Raw genomic sequence first — 19171 nt, forward strand, 5'->3', positions numbered from 1 at the left:
TGTCCCTAAAGAAAATCGATCAGTGAAACAGATGTATAATGCATCTGCCCCTTACCCCACTAGGGGACATGGGACTTCACTTTAATAGTTAGGTACTTAAACTCAAAAGAGCTTTTAAAGTAACCTTGTATTAAAAAAGCAATTTTATTTGCGTTTAATAATAATAGGTTGAAAAACCTGGAACCGAATAAAATAACAAATTCAATGATACCGCAGTCCGGGTAGTAAATACTATTATTGGATAATTCATGAGTTCTTTTGAATGTTCAATTTGTAGGAATAGGCAGGTAGGTACCTACTAGTTGAATATTTTATCTCCTTGCAGTTTCAATGAATTACTCAACTACCTAAATAAAATTACTAATTGATTTAGTATAGATTGGTAAATAGATTTAAAGATATCTACTTTATGTAATGAGGTATTTGTCTATTTAAAAAGCATAAAAGTTTTAGTAAAATATATTACGTAACATAGAACGATCCTATTATGGAAAATATTGATTATAAAAATATTATCAAGCTATTATTTGCTCATTTACAAGTCACCTGTGTACGCAAAACACCTTTTAACTATCAATTATCCTATTACAGTAAACAGCTTATGGAATATGCTAACATTGCAAATAATAAATTAATGGAAACTAAAAGTATTTAAAGAGACGCTGTGTCTTCTAGCCAATAAATAAGCGCAGCCATTTCGTATATTCTTATAATAGGTAAATGATTTGTAACATGCTTTTAAATAATTAGCTAAAAGAAATTAGGAAGGCTAATTCCTTTCTATGACAATTTCGTCTTTTAATAAATAAACTATCAACTGACGACCAAAGTTGACAAAGCATTTTGAAGTTGTGGAAGTAACATGTCTCAACTCTCAGGTAATTTTGAATCTTTATTAAAATTCTTATGTAACTAATTATAGTGTATTTAAGGGCGCTTTGTAAAACGAAACTTTTCTGCGTGCTTTCGCTGTAATTACTCACTGATTGCTTTTAATTATAAATTTCAGATATTTTGCTCTCTATACCAGTAATTGTAGCTTCAGAATTCAGAAATACAATACTGCGTCATGCACAGCTATAGAGAAGAAATAATAATTTTAATGTTTAAGTAATTATGCGTACACTGCTGACATTCCGTCACATATCAAATAATGCATTACCTAGTCTTGGTCGTGCACGTTATCAGGCTGTATTCTCAAAAAGTTACTTCGATAACACTACAGTCGTGATTCTGTGGAGTCTTTGATATGCACCGACGGCTAACGAACTAGTGTCTAACCGATAAATTCGCCGATTAGCCGATTGGACATCGACAAACTGTCGAGCCTTCCAACTAATCAGTGCAAGTCGACTGTCATCTGTCCAACTTGACTTAAGCCTAGATTGATGTTGGAATATATTTAAAATTGCAAAAGTTATTTTTCTAGTATTTAAAAATGTTTCATATAAGTAACTAGAATCTAGATGGTAGTAATTTATTCAGCCTAATGAATAATTTAATTGAACATGCATTCTTTGAATAAACGAATATTAACTATACAAAAAGTGTGAACGCACATAGCGATTGTGAAAGGCAGGCTGTTGGTGCTCAATGGCACTCGTGTACTAGGCGCGCATAACAACAAGGCGTTCTCTCTAGGTGTCGCAGGGAGGCGGGCCCACAAGCCAGACATTCCCTACCAAGCGGCCAATCAATCTAAGGCCCTCGTGCCGCCCGGTACCATTCAAAGTTGCTGTACCATAACGAGACGAAACTGTAATGCAGGTAAAGTTCTGTTTGTAGTGGTCACATTCCAATGACTTTCTATATTTTATGTTCACCCAGTAACACAACTATCTAAGTCAGCCATGTGGAAGCTAGCCATTATTTAATATATTTTACAACACAGTCCGATTATTATATTTTTGAAATTTCCTACAGTATGCTGGATCTTTAACTTTGTAGTAGGATGGTTAGTGGATTAGATTCAGCAATTGTAGGAAAGAAAGATAAATCTCATAACTGGTATAAAATGCAGGTTATTTAAATAATGTAATAAAAGAGCGCAACGGAGGGCGGATGGGACATCTAACGAAAAATTTGCGAGTGGTGATAATAATTATTATGAAGCGACTCGATCGTGTTCATCGTAACTATGACCGATATTATACCTACTAATGTTTTGTAGTCTCGGTAATAAAATATAATTGAGAAATTATATATATTTATCCAATATAAACAGTTTATATAATTTTAAATAGGTAAGGTAGTTATTATGTAAAAGTTCAAAGTTACCCAGAAATGTGCAATTGCAAGATTTAAACGAAAGCGTGCCAAATACGGCTCCAAAAGTACCAGGCGATCAGAGTGAACAAAGAGGTTCCCGAACAATGTGACCCGAGACGTAAACAGTTTAAGGCCATCTCGCGGCAGTGTAAAGAATCACGTGCGCCTTTGTAAGATTGATACATGATGCCTGCTCATACATTATCCTGCACTGTTGCCGTTGACATCTGGTGTGACCGACTGTCCATGAAATAATAATAAAATAAAATGTTGGCTACAATCTTAATATCATCTAGTGTTATACTTTCGGTGCTGATTGATATCAGTCGCAATAATACTAACAAAGTATTATGATATCAACATAAAAGTTATCGACTAGTCGTGTGGGAAAATAATCTAGCTCGCAATCTACATCCCGGCTAGTCCCTAATTAATTTAGTAATCGCTCGTGACGACTTATTCCAACCAAAGACCCAACCACGAAGCTAACGAAATCACGACTCAGCGACCCAACGATAATCGTTATTTTAAATTTATTAAAATGTCCTCTTTAAGGACTATATCGGACCTATATCGGACTGTATAATTTATTCCCGCTCTGAACAAAAGCAATATAAAATGAAAGCCATCATAGGGTAAGGGGTTTCATTTGAGTCCACTGCAGTTGACTCATTTAGAACTCTGACCGGTTTTGCGCCTTGAGATCGTGATCTCAAACGTTTTGACGTTTAATTAGAAAAATATAATATATTTTCATTTTGCGAAACATTGTATATGAAAAGCTTTAACGATGATATCATAATTAATTTAACGACAAATGCACGCTAAACTTAACTAATGCTCAAAGGCAAAGAAAATTAGATACCTACACATATTATCACAATTAAGTAAAATTATCTTCATTAAGACATTCATACTGTAATTCGAAGAAACGTCATATAAGACTTTAGAGCTTATTTTAGGATATAGCTGGTATAGAAGCAAAATCTCGTTGCTACTACAAACAGCCTGCGGCAAGATTCTGTCGGCAAAACACGACAAAGTCGGCCAAGGCACAATGCTTTACCTACAACCGACACACGCCGACGTTGGCCGGCAAATCGTGTCTCTCGAAACCCCTGCGGCGTTGTAATTACTCTTGTATACAAGCCGATCACTTGACGGAAGATGGACCCACTGAAGGATTGTCAAGATTAACCTCTAATAAACTAACATACTGAAGACAACAATTTCTATACAATGAATCTTTCCACAAGTTTCATAGCAAAAAAAATTATTTTAGAACAAGATAATTTAATTAAAAATATATTGATATTTAAGGACAACATAATTATGTGTATGTGTGTGAACTGCGAAGTGTCAGATAAATAATTATGAATATTGTTCATAAACGATTATAACATAATAATATAATAAACATAATAATGCTAATATGAAGTTTTAAATTTTAATTAAATAAAGATGATTATTAATACACAATTTTTTGTGTAGCTCTACTATATCAAATATCGACTCATTTAAATTATTCCATAATTATTCCAAATTTAAAGTTAAAAGTTCATAGTTATTTTTGTCGAAGCATGACGTTCAAATCAAATAAATATTTGAACTTTGCTATATCATGGTATAATTACAAAAATACCATGAACAAAAGTTAATTATCTGGAACAATATCAAAACAAGATTATACAGATTAGATAGTCAATAGCATAGAGTAGAGCGCATAGATAAAGTAAAAAGGTTTAACGAGACGGATACGTTCCATGTACCAGAAGGGGGCACGTCGTAACCCGCTGCGAGACACCGCTCGCGTGCAACCGCAAAAACTTATTGTGTAAATACCGACTAACGAATGAAAAATATATAAATCCATAATTAGGTACAACATTGTATGTGCCATATTGATCATATTTTCTGTTCTTTCTATAGGTAGTAATTAAAATTACGTCTAAGAAAGTAGATATATTTGCACATAAAGAAAATTACAGAATATTTAGTATATCCAGGAACTGAATAAAACGTCAGTAGATATCATATTAATATTTCTGTCAATAAACTCTTCCGTTCAACGATATTTTACAATTAACGTTATACCTACTCAGGATGAATGTTCATTATGGAACGTAGACCGTTTATTAAGGAATAGATCTGCTAGATTCGAGACGTCCGCGTCGTTTATTCGGAGCAGAATGAGTAAAATCACCATTATCGGTAAATCAAGCCGATGTTCTGGGATCAGGGACATGTCTACACGGCACTGTGACATCCCAACACAGATTGACAATGTCTACGTAATGAAGCTGGGCTAGTGGTGGCATAATTGATTATTTTCGACATCACTTCGTATGTTTTACGATATGTTGAGCAATGACCTATATGTTGAGTCATAAAATGAACCTAATATTATACACGGATTTTTAAATACAGGTATTAAACAACTAGCTAATGAATATATCAAGTGAAATCTTTCACTTGGCTGCATTTTTATATCGTGATCCCCGAATTTCATTATTTTGAGGTGTCTAATCGATAAAGGGTAGTGACTTTTCATAATAAACTGATGACTTTTCATAATAAACATAAGAAACAGAAAATGCGTAGATTTTCACAAAATCTACGCATTTTCGTAGAAAAAGAAAAGCAGTTTATTATGAAAACTCACTAGGTACTCGCTATCGATTAGACACCTCAAAATAATAAAATTCGGGGATCACTTTTCAAAAATTTAACCTTTCAGATTATAGATATTATTATGTACAGCTACATATCGATATTTTATAGCGTACAAGATGAAAAGTTAGACATTTAAAGTTTACTATTTTAAATTGGCATAATTTTGATACCTACGTATTTTTATAGATAAATCTATACTAGGTACCTACTATTAATATTTAAAAGAATGTCGAGTTACATACAACTTAATAAAGAACTAAATTGTAACTCAAGAACGGCTAAACTTATTTTAGGATTAAACCTAGGTATTTTTAGTTTGTTGGATTCGTCACCGTTTTGATCAGGATTTAGGATAATGATTAACAACAAATTATTTGGAAAATTACGATAAAAAATATAAAAACTATAGAGCCGGAGAAGGGACAGCTAGTACGCAAATAAATATGTTACCTATATTGCTAAATTTATTAAAAACTAGCTTCCGCCCGCAACTCCGTCCGCGCGGATGTCGGTCTTCGCGTGGATGGTTTATTTCTCCATTTTGAGTAACTCTGATAATGATATCTTATAAATATCTATTGGACCCAAATACGGCTAGGCCTATAACAATACGCAACGTGTGTTCGCGGTTCTACAGAACAACGTCTAAAACTGAAAAATTAAGATTAATTTTTTTTCCAGGATGCCTTATAAAATAGCCGTCATTTCAAAATTGTAGTAGGTACTAATCTCTAACTCGTTAATTTACAAAGTTCAAAGGATGAAAATATAAATATTTACAGCCTTACCTACCTACCTATAGAAATAAAATTGAAGTTGCGTAACAAAAGTTTCAGGTGCATTTTTTAACTTTAAATACAACATTTGGTTAAATACAATTTCGCTTTGATACAACTTACTTGCGCCGTGCCATTATGACTGCAAAATGTGTCATGGATGCAAGTAGGTAGGTAATTGAGCAGAAAATGTTTATCATTAAAATTCTTTAAATGCGCAGAATCCTTAATTTCGTAACTTGAACATTTAATATTAGTTCATTTATAATTTATATCTTAAATCATTAACTTCCATTAACTTGCTTTAATTGAAAATTACAATTTTAATTTATTACACGATTTCATTTAAAATTTTATTCCTTCGAATTGTCCGCGTCTATGGTCAAATCGTACCTATAACCTGTTTTATAGTATTAATCTAAGGTAAGTATTAATATTTATTTTATTTATAATGCCTATGATAGTGTTCTTTAATAATTGTCACATTACTAATTTATCCAAATAGGTAAATACTCTATCATTAGCAAGTAATAAACTATTTTGATTGAAATATGTAGGTAGCTATTTTTACGTTAATAAATACGATATAGATAACCTTAGGATTATTATAATATTATTCTCTTCGGGCTCCTCTTATCACTTTTTAAAACGGTTCGGTATACGGAAATATAAAAATGATATATTATTTATTCTTCCGCCATCTAGTGAATTTTGTGGGCAATTACAGCTTGACAGGCTGACAGCTGCTCGTATAAACAAACATTATTGCTATTGATCACATCCTTTTCATAGAATTTTTAATGAAATCAAGTTCTTTATCCAAAAAACAATTATTTAGTATGTATTTAGGCGTATTTGCATAAAAATTACTCACTTTGAACTTATCTTGGTTTAAACTGTCACCTGTCATAACTTTCATCCCAAATGTTCACATAAACACAAAATTCCCTTTGAATACACTTATTGAATGCTTTTGTATTTACTAAAACTTATTAAATATATAGAAATATATACATTCCGGCACTTTTTTCACAATATTCCATAATAATCTGTCAGACAACAGCAACATAACCTATAAACCTTATATTTTGCTTTGAATCTGTAATTATTAATGGTAATATGAAAGTATTGCTTATGAAAGATTCTATGTTGAAGATTGCTTCAAGTATTGTATAACAAAAACAACAATAAAAATAATCTATCACATTAGCTAATCAGTAAACTGAAATACTACAAGTTACAGTGCCTATTATTGTTTACAATTATGACAACTGTTAACAAAAATATTTTAATCAATACTTTTAATTATGAGTAAGACAATATTGATTTTTAACCTGTTTTAATGGAATTAGAAATGCCTAAGAAATTTTCACCAGTATTGTCTGCGCCTGACAATAAAACTTAAGTTTCATTTAAACTGTTGAAAAACTGTTAATTTTGTCACTAGATTTTGTATTTTATGTAATCCCATACTACCAAAGATAAATATATAAATTTGAAATGCCCTGACTTTTCCTCAATTTCAATAAATTAAGTTTACCTTGAGCGCTCAAACTTTAATTGATTTTACAACACAACAAAATTACTATCAAACTTAGTTTACTGTAACTTTTTATTTTCACTATGAATTTGAGCTTTTTTATAATGATAGGTACAATACACTTTCACACAATATTCATTTAGTGGTCAGTGCTTCTGAACATCATATTATGGAATATTGCCAAAAGCACAAGCGACCCACCTTCTTCATAATGCCAGTCTTCCGCTTCGAGAAAGTCGTGTACCGCCGTAATTTGTTGTCAATGTATTCCATTTTAATTTTAACACGGCCCTTGGTTTTCTTGCCATTAGAAGGTGGCGACTTCTTCGGTTGTAAGGAGGCATAGCCATCATCAGCTATGTCTGGCATCGCGCAATGCTCCAAGCCGAGACTTTGGGAAGGTCTTTCATCGTAACACTGGTCAGACGGTCTCTTCACACCGGCCCTTGGCACCGTGCAGGGCTGCATACCGGGCCTGAGACCTCCACCGAGGGAGCTCGGTGGCCGTCCAGCACCGTACATATCATTCACGTCCCCAAGAAGTCCCATACCGTAGGGCGGCCCGAAGCGGGGCTCCCGCGCTCCGCCGGGCGCGTCCATTATAACCTCGCAGTACGCCACAGTAACCGGTGCGCACAAGCGCTATACACACTTCACCGTTCGAACGTCGAACGGAGACTAACCGAAAACGCGATAGAACCGAGGGCGGGACTGACGACTTGGCCGCTCGGACCGCAACTGACTTCGCACGGTTCCGTCCCGCGCGCCTTGATCTCTATCCGTCTCGCTCACACACTAAATATATAAAAGTCTGACGATAGAGATGGAAATATGTAGCGTAATCCGACACATCCGTAGGAAACCGGGAACCCGCGAACGTTTCAGTACCCAAAATCTGTATTAAAATAGAGCTTTTATTTTCAGTTTATTTCGTAAATAGAAATAATAGAATAGGAAGCTAACAGCGCGAGCGCGGCTGCAGAGCGGTGGGCTGGCCGCGAGCCATATTTAGAATCGAGACGTGCCAAATAAGGTAATGGCGGTCAAATGGGGGCCACTGAAATCCCTCCTACTCGCTGGCGATTTTCACGTCTAATAATTAAAAACTTTGTCACGTTCCTCACTTGCATTACTAACCATACGTTTAAAATTATAATATGACTTTACATAAACTTAATATCTGAAGTAAACAACTAGGTGGTACCTACGAAGGTAAATCCAGATTGGAAAATACATTTTGAATTGCACCCATATCAATAGATACCTATAGGTATTTAATGTTTACGAAAAAAAAAGAGAATAAGATACCTACCCACCTAATTAATATCCTCTATAATTACCCAAATTAAATATTTAAATTTACTTGAATTAATAATGACTTGCCTATGTACTTACCTACCTAGTTATATTCTGAATTTACCCATAACCTAAAAATCAAACAAACAGCAAATCATACTTATTGGGTACATACCTACTAAATTATGTATAGGTACCTACTTCACATAGAATTTGTAAATATTAGGTATTACATAATATCTTAAATACCTTTAGGTAGATGTACCTAACCACCACCTCTGTTTATTGTTAAAATTTGATACAAGATTAGATAGGAAGGTATCTATTAATTACACAATTAGGTACCTACCTACCTTATTATTTGTGTTTTTTTTTTTAATGAAACCTTATGCCATCAATTTGTATGTAGGCGAGATTGGTTAAGAAAATTTAATTTAAAACTAATTCGCATTTGTATATTTTATGGTAGATATTATTAGCAAAATTCTGCTAGTCCGTCAGCCGCCCACAAATGTGCTCAATACGCAATTTTTCCATTTTTAGCCTTTTTTATTGTCCTTAGTCAGAGTTCATTCAACTGGATTTCAATGTTTTCAATTAATTCGAAAATTGTTGTGTGGGAAAATTGAATTAAACAATATTTTATAAACACAACATTGTTATATATATATCTAGGTTAATTAGGTATTTTTTCCTTCCCATAAGGTAATTAACTCGTACTGCTTATAAAAATTAAAGTCTCCTATGTATATAGGTTCTAGGTAGGTAGGTACTACACAGACAGGTAGGTAGGTACTTTCGGAAGGAAAAATGAAAAAGTTTTTGTCAGAATCTCAGAATCATAAAATCATTTGAATCACACCTATTACTTATAATATTACTATGGAATTGCACCAAGTAGCTACAATCTACCTTCTCCGGCGTTTAAAAAAACCGGGAGAAAGCTCTTAGGAGCCGTTAAAAAACCCTTAGGAGTTTTTTAACTTACCTACCTTCTACCTATAAGAAATGGGTAATTCTAAGTTGCCATTGAAATAAAAATAACATGTACCTTCCTACATACCTATTTAGAAATCCTAGGTATCCTATAGGTAGGTATCTATGATTTACTTTTTTCCAGAATTCTTCAGTCCTAAAATTTATTTTTAAAGTAACTACCTACCTAGAACAAAATAATGAAATAGAATCGAAATTAGATTTTTTTTTGTAAATATATGGGTGAGTAGGTAATTTTGGCCGGTCTATTCTTGTATTATTCTAATATCATTCATACCAATTGATATTAGATGATTATTAGAGCTTTGGAAATGGCAAGCCAAAATTCAAAATGTGGCTAATTAGCCACAATGTACTTGATTTGTCTCTTTTCTTACTGCATATCGTCCAATCGGGTGCGCGTTAGTGCCGTTTTTAAAAATCGAATGTTGTGATAGTAACCCTTAAGAATATTTATCTTAAATGTATTTATATACTACGTACTGTAATATATACTCTAAGCAGTAAGCCTACATCTTTTTACATAGATTAACATTGTTTGATCCGTTTGGCGTTGAAGTAAGTGAGTGTGTTAGTAGGTATGACTTACGTAGGTATTTACCTAGTACCTAATCTGTGGTCTACATGACCGAAGCGTAGCGCGTAAGGTAAGACAAGGGTGCCACAAACTTATCTGATCCGGTGACGGTGTCACACAAAATATTCCGTATGAAAAGTTTGTGAAAATGTGACATTTTAAAATGGCGGCACGTAGTTCCAGTTTTTGCCACCGGGTCAGTTAAGTTTGTGGCACTGTAAGACGGCCGTCGAGTCACAGAGTGACAGAATATATACCTAGGTCGACCATACAGAAAAAGGTAAGTATTATATATATTGTACTAGCGGTCCGCCCCGGCTTCGCCCGTGGTACATATTAACGTTTTCTCTACATAAGAACCATCCTCGTACTTCAAGGAATATAATAAAAAAAGAATTATCGAAATCGGTTCAGCCGTTCTCGAGTTATGGAATTACAACGAAAAGTGGCATTGATTTTTATATATTAGATAATACCTATGTATACCGGATATAAAATATTTTGTTAGGTAATAATTATTGTAACCAATTTTTAGTAGCTGTTTCGGTTATTCATATTTTTTAACTCGATACGTATGAAAATGAAATGTCTGGTTTATTTAAATATCTTAAGTATGGATCTAGTTGGGTACCTACCTTGAAAATTTAATAAGTAACTACCTATTTCATTTTTATTTATTACTAGATTTCCGCCCACGGCTTAGCCCGCGTTTTCAAAGGAAAAACTGTGCTTACCTACTCTGATAATAAATTTTAAATTATGTAATTTATTGGAATATAGGTACATATTTAGATAAGTTAATGTTTTAAAATATATTACATACCTACCTACATATTTTACTTATGGTCTTTTACACTTTTTCCTTCCTACTATAATGCATAATATTTAATTATTATGCTTATTTGCGAATCAAGGAAGTATCTCTCTAGAACGACACATACCTACTTGTAACCTTGTTACATACTTAAATTAAAATTTTCGTGGCAATGCGAGAAGTTATCTGGTGGGTCCCATTCCATATCGTGGATTTAGGTACTAGGCTTACATCCACTAAGGCTAAAATTGCTCCACAATTGACTTAAAAATGTACTCGAATACATCTACGGGTCGGGTACCTACACGCTTCACTGTGACACAACCATGTCTAAAGTGCACCAGAAATTGTAAACTTTACGCTTTGGCAAGTTTCTTTCCTAAGGCTTTTATTGTGGTATTTCTTAGCGATTTAACCAAAATTAAATTGGCTCCTAAATGCCTTTTTTCCATTTTTTGATTACGCTTAAAATTTAAATTCGTATCAGTTGTATCCACGAACTACCTACTCTAGTTTTATGAACTACGAAAATACGACCACTTACCTATCCTAATTTCGTAGTGGTTTCTAATAAGACCTCTTCGGAGTGCAAATACGTTGAAGTTGTTATTTCCTTAGTTATTTCCCATCCATCTTGATCCCTATTCTGCCTCCTTTAAAAAAATAAGTAACAGAGTCACGTTTACACATACTTTTTGATACTTTAGTTTTCATAGCCACCCACGTTACATTTACTTTACCTAGGTACCCTGTTCTTTATTCTTCATCTAGGGCAGCCTGGAAGACACCGCTTAACGCTTTATTTTGAAATTCTTAGCAATATAACATTAGCTACCATCGCAAATATTACTTACTACCTACAAACCTACGTAATTCTAAATCCTCAAATTGTACATATTATGTAAAAGTTATTATTATTAGCTTTACAAAGGTTATCCTCATATTAACAATGGATATTGGACAGTAATACATACAATATATTTAATTGTAATCAAATGTTTATATGAATCGATTTACGGCACACATTTCATGCCAAAAGCGGCGTACCTATGCCAGAGATGGTTAGTGACGCAATGCCATTCAATATTATGTGTAGGGTGTATATGCCTTGAATTCAAGATTTGAATGATTAGGAATTTGAACAATGAAATAAATATTAGACTTAGCGATGTACGAATATTAAATGATATCTTGTGGCCGAAATTAATGCAGGATACATTAATTGACTACTTATTTGAATATGAAGTGAGGTCAGTTTACATATTTTGTTTCAGAAATAAATGGTCGTAATGGAAATTTCTAGTCTTTTTCCTTTCAGAAAACTCAAATACAAAGAATATGCACTGACCATCCTAATAAAGAGGAAGGTACGTTATTTCTATAAATCTCATCCTCAATTTCGAGATTTATAGCCGCCCCGTAACTGATATTCAGACAAGACCAATATGATACTCCCGAGAAGTTACCAGCTACCTAAGATAAAAATATCGAATACAAGCAAATATCATTTTTAAAACTACTAAGTATTTACTATACTACAAAATAATAGTTTAATACTTATTTGTTACATCATTCTGGGTTGAAAGATATTGGATCTATTTTGAGTTTCGAGATAATTTAACTTAGAGGGATAATTTGAACATTTGTCCATTTATAGGCGCAAATAGGCTATTAGGAAATAAATAAAACCATATTTGGTAAGCGCAAAGGAAATCTATGGTTTAAAATTCAAACAATTTATCAGTACCACACCATACCACACTAAAATAACAAAATAAATTTTAACGCCTATCTTAAGATATATAGGTACGTAGTTTCACTCTTTAAACTCTGGCTTGTTTAAAGACGCAAATATTGGACGAGTTGCATTTGTTAGGACCTAGAGCCTATTAAATAACTCTATGAACCGAATATAAAAATATCATTGTATAATATAATATAATTAATAATTAAAATTGTATGTTTTATAAATCCGATATCAATTTTTAATTAGAGCTAGGAGGTTTTTCTGGGCATTTTCCTGGGTCGTTGAGACTTTGACCTTGCTATAGTTAGGTACCTATAATACTACTTATAATAATTAATAATATATTGCTCTATAATAATATCATACTTGTCTACGAAATACACGTTCGTCATAATATCATTGTTTTTTTTTTTGCATACTCATACTACGGTCCATGGGTTTCACTGCTTACTGATCATGTCCCCTGGATGAGTGCCCATCCTCCTCCACTCACTCCTCTCCTCCACTCAAGCCGAGGTTCGTGATCTCCGTCAAGGGGGGACGCCCTTGCGCATGTAACCTGCATGCAACATTCAGTTCACCCACGTGTCCGCGTTAAAATGTAGTAGCCCTTCTGTCTAACATTGAGAATCACCAAACAAAAAAAATGATCATGTCCTTCATACCTACTTACATTTTAACTCTTCTTGATTTAAATCTGGCATTATTTATCATTCCAACAGATAGAAAAACTGAACAGAATACATCCAGAATTTGTGAAACCACTATTAGTAATAACACAGATAATATTATAATACTATGGTAATAAACAAAAAGAAGTTCTTGTCCCTAAAAGAATTAAATCATGGTTACGTCATTCGTCAGCGTCTAGCGGTTCGATGAACCAGCGGTGTTAGGTTCTGCCTGAAAATGGTATCTTATTATATTCAATCACTCACGTCATCAACATCGATTGTTTAATCTTATCTTAGTAGTCATACCTATATATGTTACATTTGAATCCTTAGGTTTAAGATGAATAGGTCAGTAGGTATACTTATTTTAGTTACGTAAAATATTAAGCAAGTTAGCATTAATTACTAACTGTGCTTCGCGGTTTCATCCGCATTGCTCCGCTCCTATTGGTTAGCGTGATGATATACAGCCTATAAGCCTTCCTCGATAAATGGGCTATCTAACACCGAAAGAATTCTTCAAATCAGACCAGTAGTTTTTGAGATTAGCCCGTTCAAACAAACAAAGAAACTCTTCAGTTTGAGTATAGATTTGTGGTTTGTGATGAATAATAGATTTGGTTATGATATTGTTTTTTAGTTAAGCGCTACATAATAGTAAAGAAACGATACAATTATGAAAAAGCTCATCATTAATAATAGAAATAAGCGTTTACTCTTTTATAAACTAGCAAGTAGGTAGGTAGCAACAAATCAACAATACAAAAATATCTAAATCAGATGTAAGTACGAAGGTACCTATACAATATCATCAGCTAGAGACCATCTCAGTTAAATACTTATTTCATTATACTTAAATCAATGCAGGTTCTTCGCCGATCAAAATAACTAAAATTCTTTAACATTCTTGGTGAATTTTTTTATCGTACAATGGAGCACTTGAGATTCACGAAGAGTAGGTAATATGTGGTAATATCACGCATAACAATACCTAATCACCAATTAAACTTGACACATAAGAATTCGCGGAAATCCCGTGGAATTTCACAACACACTTTATGTCTTTATTCATTAAAAGGCCATTCTAATTAAAATTACTTCAGTCGTGTTACGCGTAAATAAATTGCGGAGCGGAGCGCAGTCGCTTGTTGCGTCCCGACTCTGCATTTTCTTTTTCACTTGTTACATATTTGTGTGGCTTGACATCAACACCTCCCGTGTTAGAGCGTACAATGCGGGCTGTCGGTGCTACAAAGGGCGCTCGGACGATTTGCGGCTTGCGATCGCGAATATATCGCGACAATACCATAGTAAAGTCGTAAGTGAGACGATGTATGGACGAGTGCGTTCTTTGTTTACTGCAGATTGCATCTTTTCCGGCTACTACAATTTTCTTGGTGGATTGTTTTGTAGATTGATGTAGTTGATGATTTTTATTGGTCGCGTTTTGCCGCTTTATATATTAATTTAAAACCCGTTATTATGAAATTTTCCTTTAAATTTTACTTATTATAAATATGTACCTAAATATTTTTTTTTACACATAAGTACATATAATTATTTTTAAATCTCGTGTAATTTAAATATCAGATTAATTACTACCATTCATTCCGTTCTATATGCGCGAGCCAATTCAGATCTAGACTCTACATTTATTTACAAGTTTAATAAAACATGTGCTCCTACCTACATAATAGATTACTCCAAATTACTATGTAATTACTTAATAAGATGTAATTGAAATAACAAGTAATGATAATATAATATAAGATCTGACACAAACACAACGAAATAGGTATAAGAACGCTGATATGACTCTACATTCCAACAATTACAAAAATCTGACTAAAAATGAAGTGCCTACTTAAAATAGTTAATAAAATTTAAGAGTTTGAAAAACGAAAATAGAGCCGTGTGTAATAAAATTTGATATACCTATGTATATTAGATTAATCGAGCATGCGATATCCAGTAGCCGCTAAAGTGAATTTAATACTGGTAGTCGTGATCACTGCAAGGGTCAGCACTTGAGCATTACTTTTTTATCGTTCTACTACTATTTTATTACTTAGTTTAGCAATTATTTATCTCGGAATAGCGTAGACATGCACAAATGTCGTTAAATCTTTTTTTATATAAAATGAATGAAAGATTTATCATTCATATCTTGTTAAGATTCGTCATGTTTTATAAATACAATGGGCTGTACAAACAAGTGCTTATCGATAAAAAATTTCAGATTATATTTCTTTCATAAAGTTGAATATTTACACTCGTTGATAGGTATCGATTAATCGCAGCGGGGTGTCAGCTTATTTTGGGCACAAAATAATATGAATGTTAATTTTAATGCAGTAACAGAATTTGAAACCAGTTATTCCATGCAAATATTTGTTAATTGGCACGTTACAATTTTGGCGCAAGTGTGATATCGAAAGTGGGTAGGCACTTATATGTGAGATGCATGTCCATTTGTTACTAATTTAATTAACGAGTAATTAATTAATGAAATATCCGCCCCATTTGGATATCGTATTGTGAATAATTGCGAGTTTGTTTACGAAATATTTTACATCAATAATTATTTGGCATGTTACTTTTACTGATTGCTTATTACCGACAATATTACCACAATTACATACTAATTATTAGTCCATAATTTCAAAACAGTGTAAATATTGCTTCTCCAAAAATACTATTACCTAGATAGGTATATGTTTCATGCAATTATAAACGTATAGGTAGACGTATAGACGATGTAATGTAACCACTCATTTTTTTCTATACCAACCTTTAGGCTATATTTTTTCACAGGCGGTTAGAGAAGTATAGCCTAGAAAAGATAAAAATGTAGGTTAGTAGGTACGTATATTTTTACCGACTCGTACTTTAACCTAGGTAGGTGCTCAAATCACTAACTTTCAGCATCCTCTGTTTTTATATCACTTGTTTGTTTGTGTTTACATACTCTACACATTTTTAAGTATATAGGTACTTTGAAAACTATGTTATCCTTATCTCTACCGAACTCTGAAGCAAAAGTTTAATCAAAATGTGCAAAACCGCAGTTGGCTGCTAAATGCCATAACGATACTATAATTTTGAAACAATAGCAAAGTTAGTCTACTTAGAAATGATATCAGTTATGGTCGCACTAATTTATGAGATAGTTTAATGGCTGTTTAAGGAACAATGCGTTTGACGGTAGCCCGACCGCCCACGTGTTCACTACAGTCTACATCTGGAGTAGGAAATTATAACGCAATGCGACTGCAAATGGGTTACTTATGACGTTGAATAGGCACAGATTCTGTAGCGTTTTCTCTTTTGTAACCCATATTGTTGATACAAAGTCGGCTGGGGTCGATGCGAACTAATTTAACGTGTTTGGATTTGATGCACAATGGATTGACTTTTACCTCTATTGTGTAAATAATAATCTATAGATATTGTATTAGTAGCAACGATTATTGTTAGAACAGAGCGAGGTGCATTTTATTTAAGACTAGCTGCTCCGCGCGGTTTCATCCCCGTGGCTCCACTCCTGTTGGTCGTAGCGTAATTATATATAGCCTATAACCTTCCTCGATAAATGGGCTATCTAACACCGAAATAATTTTTCAAATCGGACCAGTAGTTCCCGAGATTAGCGCGTTAAAACAAACAAACAAACTCTTCAGCTTTATAATATTAGTATACATGTAGATGTACCTATTGTGATTAATGAAAGAAAATTTATTATCTAACATTCAAATTGTGGCACATTAATTAAGGAATAAAGCATCGATATGAAGCAATTGGTTTGCTGTTTTGTTGCTCAACTTAACGAAACCCTTTAAAATTTAAATATATAGTGATAAGTTAAGAAAAACCGGAAACTGACCCTTTAAACGACGTTCTTACTTTGAATGTGTTGGCAGTGTTGGTCTCTCGTCCGATGAACTATAAGTATAGTAGGTACTATAGAGACAGTAAAGACAGAAAAAAACCTATACAGTAAAATAATATTGGTAGATATGATTTCAGAATATAAGGTAAAGAACATAGGTAAGAAAAATTATTTATTACTAGCTGCCTGCCCTGACAGACGTTGTTCTGCCCTATTGCTACTTTTACGAGATTTGTCAGGTTATATAAGTTATATTATACCTAGCCTTAATTAACTCAGTAGGGTATGTAACGTCGAAGTAAAACTCAAGTTAAGTTTCCTATTATTTTTCAAATAGCAAATATTAAAAAAGACGTATCATAAGAATTGTAGAATTATCGAGTAGGTGTATCTTAAATAAGCTAAAGTCGAGATTAGGTATTATTTTTTTTGTTAGCTTTTTTTCTTACCAGTACATTAAAAAAATTATCACAAAGGATTGTTATTGTTGAATGTTAATATCCTGAAGTAATCAGATAGCTTGAAATTTTGGATTCTCGGAGATAATTAAGATTTTCTTTTCGTTTATTGTAACGAAAAGTACGAAAGGAAGTTTTCTATGTAGGTAGTAAGTAGCTTTTGGGACAATATTTACTTTAATAGTATTTAGGCGATTTTATAGCAGCGATGCATAAATAATAAAATGATCATAGTAAATTAATATTTCGTCACTTTTTCTGGGAAAGGGTAAAATTAAATAATGTCTACAAATTGATATGTCTCCTTTTATTCACAGTATATAATAGACTATTTACACGCTGTACATCGCAACAAATAATATCTATTAAGTACTTACTTACTCTTTAAAACATTTATCTACAAAACAACAAAAGGTTTTATGATGATGATTTTTGTACAAGATCGAACAGTGTCAAGATTTTAAAGAATTCAACAAATAATCTTGCTTCGTGAAATACAAATATTTTTCTTATAAATTCTAATATCAAGTCACAGTCGAATTGCTTTATCTATAAAATAAACAATTATTACATTAATTATGCGAAATATAAAACAATTAAAATAATATCTGGGTACAATAACTACATGTATTCAAAACCCGTGATTACAAATAAACAAATATTTTAAGAAGTATGTACTTGATAACTAAATAAAACTATTGTTCTGAACATAATATAATATATAGTGTATACATTCAAAACCTAAGCGATTCAACATTAATTACTACAACTCAACTAGCTGCGCACTAGTTAAAAAAAAACATAATTTATGGAATACCTTTTCAATTTCAATTTTAGGCCTTATCAATAAAAATGGCGGCAATATGTACTTTTACACGAATTCCATAAATTAAATTTGTTCAAATTAAAAAAAAATCGTTACCAACATGTCAAAATTAGGCAGACTCATTACATTTCATTAAAAATAAGCACATAGACAAATCTACATTATCTACAGTACACATCGATTTACAATCTAGCATTTACCTACACAAATTGATTGCTTCAGTCTGTCATTTCATAGCGTTGGTAACTTCAACTATAGAATCCCTTTCCTTAACTCATTTAAATGCGTTAAAACCATAAATACCTTCCTCGAGACTAGTCGACAATTTCTTTGGCTGCGATTTATTATGTCGTGTTAAAAATATAGCTCTTTACAAATTATACTTAGAAATAAAATTTATTAAAAACTCTGTACAAAAAAACGCTAAATAAATAAAGATGTAAATGGCATTTCAAAAATTCCTATGATAAGTGTCGCTACTTAAAATACAGTATGTTAACAGAAATATGGAATCTTATAAAAGTAAAAAATATTTCTATATTTATATTATGTAAAATAATTAATTAATCTATCTAATAATAATTGTATTCCACATTATAAATATAATCGCGTTTACAATATCAAAAAATTGATATTT

General features: G+C 32.7%; 1 protein-coding gene across 2 annotated transcripts in view; it reads right to left on the minus strand.

The window, feature by feature from the left end:
* Window positions 1-7981, minus strand: part of LOC123696814 (serum response factor homolog) — a 172019-nt gene extending 164038 nt beyond the window's left edge. For both annotated transcript variants that reach the window (XM_045643182.1, XM_045643181.1), the window contains exon 1: window positions 7459-7981. In XM_045643182.1, coding sequence (XP_045499138.1) covers window positions 7459-7857 — 399 coding nt within the window. In that variant the 5' untranslated portion in view covers window positions 7858-7981. The remainder of the gene's footprint in view (window positions 1-7458) is intronic.
* Between the last annotated feature and the right edge of the window lie 11190 nt (window positions 7982-19171).

The sequence above is a fragment of the Colias croceus genome, chromosome 13 (genome assembly GCF_905220415.1).
Source record: "Colias croceus chromosome 13, ilColCroc2.1".
NCBI lineage: Eukaryota > Metazoa > Arthropoda > Insecta > Lepidoptera > Pieridae > Colias > Colias croceus.